The 5,702-nt window shown below is 43.5% G+C and overlaps 1 protein-coding gene across 1 annotated transcript; it reads left to right on the top strand.

The window, feature by feature from the left end:
* The first annotated feature begins 1,902 nt into the window (after positions 1–1,902).
* On the top strand, positions 1,903–5,398 carry LOC103717297 (hexose carrier protein HEX6-like). The gene is made up of 2 exons (XM_017845221.4): positions 1,903–2,220; positions 4,319–5,398. Exons 1-2 carry the CDS (start codon positions 1,903–1,905, stop codon positions 5,396–5,398), a joined length of 1,398 nt encoding a protein of 465 aa, XP_017700710.4.
* The last annotated feature ends 304 nt before the right edge of the window (positions 5,399–5,702 follow it).

Consider the following 5,702-nt stretch of genomic DNA (forward strand, 5'->3'; position numbering starts at 1 on the left):
TAATTGACGACTTTAATAAAATAATATGAGAAGACTTGATCGAGCATACAGTCGTTTCGGATGGGTTAGGTCTAGACGATTCGCTCAATAAATCAAACTCAATTAGAGCCAAGATCCATTTACAAGGTTCATCAATGAAGGTTGTAAGGATATTCCACAAGGCCGGGGTAATCAGTCTAGTAGGTGGCCCGGGTACCAAGATAGATTAAGGCCTCTTTTCAAGGGTTAACTCGGATTTGTATATCGGGTCGACAAGACCCGATACTAGATTCCATATATCTTCTAGAGAGAGAAAGTGAGAGAGGAGAGAAAGAGAGAAAATAAAGAAGAGGAAAGAATCTTTCTTCTTGTCTCTCTTCTTCCTTCTTCCTTGCCAGTAATAGGTGGCAGTTGTGGTGGCCCAGTTGCCCACCCGACGCCGGCCTCAGGTGGCTGCAACTTCAGCCAAATCCAGCAGTCGACGGTGGCTAATCATGGCTGAAACATGGGTGCTCTATTTCGGATGAAGCTCTGGCAATTACTGGCTCAAATCCAAGAAAATGAAGGCCCAAAACTCCAAGGAAGAAAGGGGAGGAGATGGAGGACTCATATCTCAGTCTGGCAAGGTTTCTGGCAACTCTTTGTGGTGGAAATCGGAGGAAGAACCTCAAGAAGAAAACTTAAAATCGAGAGAACTCTAGCCCTATTTCTTGATGGATCTTGGGGGGGGGGGGATCGAGAATCTTAAATAGGCAAAAATTAGAGCTTTTGGATGTTCGGATTGGCTTGGAACACTGCTATTTCGATCGCTATTGCGATCGAAATCGGAGAGGAAAGAGATACCCAGCCGGAGTCCTCTCCCAATTCGTCACGTGTAGCGGACGTGGATGATTGGGCTGGCCACTTCGAGCCGACCCACAAGTCCAACGCAATGTGCATGTCGGTCAATGGACCGAGTCCTCACAATTAAAATCTAAAAATATGAGTTGTCAAGAATATAGAGTTAGTCACGTGCGATCAAGATAGGATGTTGCGAAGTTTGGTTGAATATGAGGCAAGTATACCGCCAAAAAAAGTGTGAGATAAGTAGTGGTTGATCGTAATCAATTGAATGTGTTAGATACGGTAAGTAACAATAGATCTCCTGAATTGCTGGAAATATGCAATGATAAATGGAGCCGACAAATACCGACCAAATAGTTCGTTTGTCTAGGGTTTGCATGATTGCACTTGAACCATTACATTTGGTTCCCACTAAATATAGCTCAATAAAATAGAAGGCATTAAAAATAGCAAATATAATTCTTGATAATAAAAAAATACTCCGTAAATGCTTTTCAGCGCCAATTGTATTCATCTTGGTGGGACCCACTTCTACTGTGGCATATAGAGCACCAAATTCGACGGTCACATGTTGTGGTCGGAAAAATGAGTCCTCGGAACAACCTATACAGTCCAAAACAATCCGCAACTCAGTTCCTTCCAAAACGCACTGCCCCCGCAATTCCTACTTCCATGAATGGCACGTGTCCCCTCACCTGCTTAACCCTCCTCTCCCTCGTTCACATTTGAGACCCAGGAGATTACTCCCCACCCTCTCTCTCTCTCTCTCTCTCTCTCTCGCCATTCTAACGGAGCAGCCACCACCCCCATCGATCTCCTCCCTTCCACCCCATTGATCTATCAGACTCCATGCCACCCCACTTCGCCGTCAGGCCGCTCGAAACCAACCGATATAACGGCAGGATGACACCCTTCCTCGTCCTTACTTGCATGGTGGCCTCGTTGGGAGGTGTGATCTTCGGCTATGACATTGGAATCTCAGGTACCGACCTCTACCTGCACCAGCTTTCTGAAGTAAAATATTTCCTACCAACCGATTCACGGAAATTAACGAGCTAAATTTTTAATGATCTGGGTGTCATGGCCACCAAAGAGGCAAATCACAAGGACATGTTTCCATGGATGCATGCGAGGATGGAGGAGAGCATCAGCAGCAGCAGCTCCTGCTGGTCAGGCAGCCCCCGGGCGAGTGGCTACAGGGCGTCACTGTACGTGGCGGGGGCGATGGGGGCGTTGGTGGCTGCGTGGGTCACGCGGGCCTTCGGCCGCCGGCCGACCATGGTCGCCGGCGGCGCCGCTTCCTTGGCCGGGTCGATCCTGTCCGCGGCCGGGTCCACCGTATGGACGCTCCTGCTCGGCCGCGTCCTGTTAGGCTTCGGCGTCGGCTTCGCCAACCAGGTAAGATTCATGCAGGTATTAGAGTTTTCTGAGGCGCACGTGGCATTAGAGTTCAGGACAAAAGTGCTTTCTCTTTGACTAAAATAAAGAAGAAAATAATTAGAAAAGGAAAGATGGGACAAAGCAAAATATAATAGAGTTTTCATGCTTGGTACTAGAGAGATGAGATGTCAATAAGCTACAGAGTATGCCACGGTTCTGATTATAAATCCAACTTCATAAATTAGGCCCATTGACATCACCACTCGGTCCTACTTGTAAGTCTGTTGTAAGACTAGGTTAATTATGATTGTAGTGCCTAGCATTTTGGTTCTGCCGAGAATGGCTAATTTAAGAAGTAAATTAAGTTAAATGCCGATGTGCATCGAGGATTACTGGTTGGACCAGGTCCACCAGCTCGACGGTGGACCAGACCAACCAAAAAGCAACATGCATAAACACAGACAGAATAAAAAGAAAGGAAAGAGAGCTGGAAGGGCGTGTTGCTTTCCATCTTGGCTGGTCCATTGCCAAATTGGTAGATCTGGTCCAACCAATAATTTTATGTAAAGAATGGACAATAAATATTTATTTTAAAAAAGTTGCATTTGATGCTTTCTCTGCCCCTTGGTTTCCAAGGGCTGATGAAAAAACAACTAGAATTTTGCCCTTCAATATGGAGATAGTATGGTATTTGAGGAGTTTTTCAGCCCTTGGAGAGGCCGAATTCAGCCACATAATATCAAACTGTGAATGTGATAGGAAAATTAACTGCTCAAAGAAGGATTATAAAATGCTTATATCTATATATAAATTGTTTGGATTGGTGCAGATAGTGATATATATAGATATAAGTAACACGAGTTTACTTAGCAAAGCCCCATCTTTTCACGCGGGGTGGCAAAAGTTGTCACACTGAGGATCAAAAAGTGTGCTGCAGATCAGCTGTGTGGCATTTTGGGTGAGACTTTTACTGGAAAACGAATTGAATGCCTCTAAGTCAATACTAAATTGCAACGACATGCACAGAAAAAAAGGTGGTCCCATGAGCTAATGTCCAGGCGAGGTTCGATGTAGACAAATGCATAATAGGCGAAGGAAAACAAACAACATTTAAGTCTGTAGAGTGAATTTCTTCCGAGTTTGACCGAACTCTTTATTTCCACTGCAGAGATGATGCACTGCTAGCTTGCAATAGAGGTCATGAACCCAATACAGCATCCTTTGAAACAAACAAACACACGGGATAGACGAGACCACCACATATAGGGTGCATCTAGTTCGTGATCGAAATTGGAATTGAATTGGATTGGAATGAAAATCAAAATGGTCGTAGTTCCCAATATGTTTGGTTCATAACTGGAATTAGAATCAGAATTGAATTTAAATACTATGAGAGAGTCACAATTGGATTTTAGTGGATTAAAAGTTTTCATTTCTTCTAAAATCGGAATGAAAATGAGACTCCCTCCAACCAAATAGCTGGAATAGAAGTTGCTCATTCTCATTCGCTTCCAGAGTCCAACTCCCCCCAACCAAACTTGGCCATAGTTTTTGGAGAAAAAGATGTCAAATGGGTACCCAAATTTGAGGTCTACTAGTTATGCGACCACACGACAGATGCGTTATTTCTTCTTTGCACAATAAAACAGGTATGTTTTATGTCTGCTGTCAATGGGAAAGCGACTTTGCATTAGCCTACAATCCATTGTTGTTTTGGAATTTGTGGTTGCCATCACTGGTGGTGCTTTGAAGTTGTCATGGAGCGCCCATGAATCTCAACATCTACCATGGACCACAGGTGGATCCAAAACGGAGTCTCATTTTCTACCATTCAGTGAATCTAAGGTCATTTACCTTGAAATAGTGTTAGCGGGTAATTTAGCACCTTCATTTGTATGGTAATATATTTGGCCGTGTGTTAATTTAGCACTGGTTTTTTTACCCCCTTTATCAACAGCATGATATTAATTGGACAGAAAAAAACTCAGAAAATAAACATTAATTATTTTTCTGAAATCTTTTCCTTCACCAAACACTTCCCATAATTACAATTCACTACGTTCTCTCTCAAACCCAATATTCATATTTTGTATTGATTTTGTTACAATTGTTGCAGGCAATTCCACTGTACTTATCAGAGATGCCCCCCCCGGAGAGCCGAGGAGCAATCAACAATGTCTTTCAGCTTAGTTATGACATTGGTTTGTTCCTCGCTGATCTCATTATCTTTGGTGTTGAAAGACCAAGAGAGAGCTGGGGATGGCGTATCTCTCTTGGTATGGCTGCAGCTCCATCTCTCTTCCTCACGCTTGGTGCTCTCTTCATCCCTGAGACGGCAAACAGCATCATCCAAAGGGACATTGACTTCCACAGGGCAGTGAAGACTCTCCAGACAACACGAGGCACCCCAGATATCCTAGCAGAATTAAATGATATAATGGCTGCTGGCGACGCTCAAGTAACTACTAACCAATCCTTCTATAGGATTACTCGATACGAGTATAGGCCTCAACTCGTAATGGCGATCGCAATCCCATTCTTCCAACAAGTAATAGGATTCAAATTGGTGGCTTTCTACATTCCTATCTTGATTCGAAACATCGGTTTTGGCAAGAATTCGTTCCTCATGTCAGCATTTGTGATAGGACTTACAAGCACCACCTCTACTATGGTGTTAATGGCCGTCATCGATAGAATTGGTCGACGCGCTATGTTTACGGTTGGAGGCATACAGATGCTCGTCTCACTGGTGACCATTGGTAGAGTGATGATGACCCAACTCAGCGATGACAATGTGATTAGTAGAGGCTATGCATGCTTTGCCTTGTTCTTGGTTTGTGTTTATCTTATGGGCTTTGGATGGTCTTGGGGACCTTTAGGATGGTCGGTCCCAAGTGAGATTTTCCCTCTAGAGATCAGATCCGCAGGGCAAAGCATTGTGGTGGCAGTGTGGTTTCTGTTTGCATTTGTTATAGCCGAGACCTTTCCCACTTTGCTTTGCCGACTTAAGGCTACCAACTTCTTCATCTCTGGGGGCTGGCTGGCAATGGTGATTGTATTCATTCATTTATTTTTGCCGGAGACCGGGGGAATAGCAATGGAACGGATGGATCGGGTGTGGAAGGAACATTGGTTCTGGAAGAAAACTGCTGCTGTTGAAGCAACCCAGGATGACTGTTTTGATGATATTACATAATTGTGTAATACAGTATCTAGAGTATAACAATGATGATGATGATGATATCCTCTCATTAACCTATTTTTGGGTGGAATGAGCAATTGCTTCACATTCCTTCGCTGCTTCTATTGATTTACATTTAACATAGTTTGCTCATTGGTATAGGTTGTTGGAGGGAACACAGGATGAGGTAAGTTAGGTTCCCTGTCATCTAATTTATGCTTTTCTTTTCATATTTGTTCATTATACGTATATATAAATGAAGTTGTAGTCTGAAGTTTACAGACTTAATTCATGAGGAGAGAGTGTGGTAAGGAGGCTG

This window comes from Phoenix dactylifera, chromosome 3 (genome assembly GCF_051530095.1).
Source record: "Phoenix dactylifera cultivar Ajwa chromosome 3, Ajwa_hap1_PhDact_Kaust_v1.1, whole genome shotgun sequence".
In the NCBI taxonomy this organism is placed as follows: domain Eukaryota; kingdom Viridiplantae; phylum Streptophyta; class Magnoliopsida; order Arecales; family Arecaceae; genus Phoenix; species Phoenix dactylifera.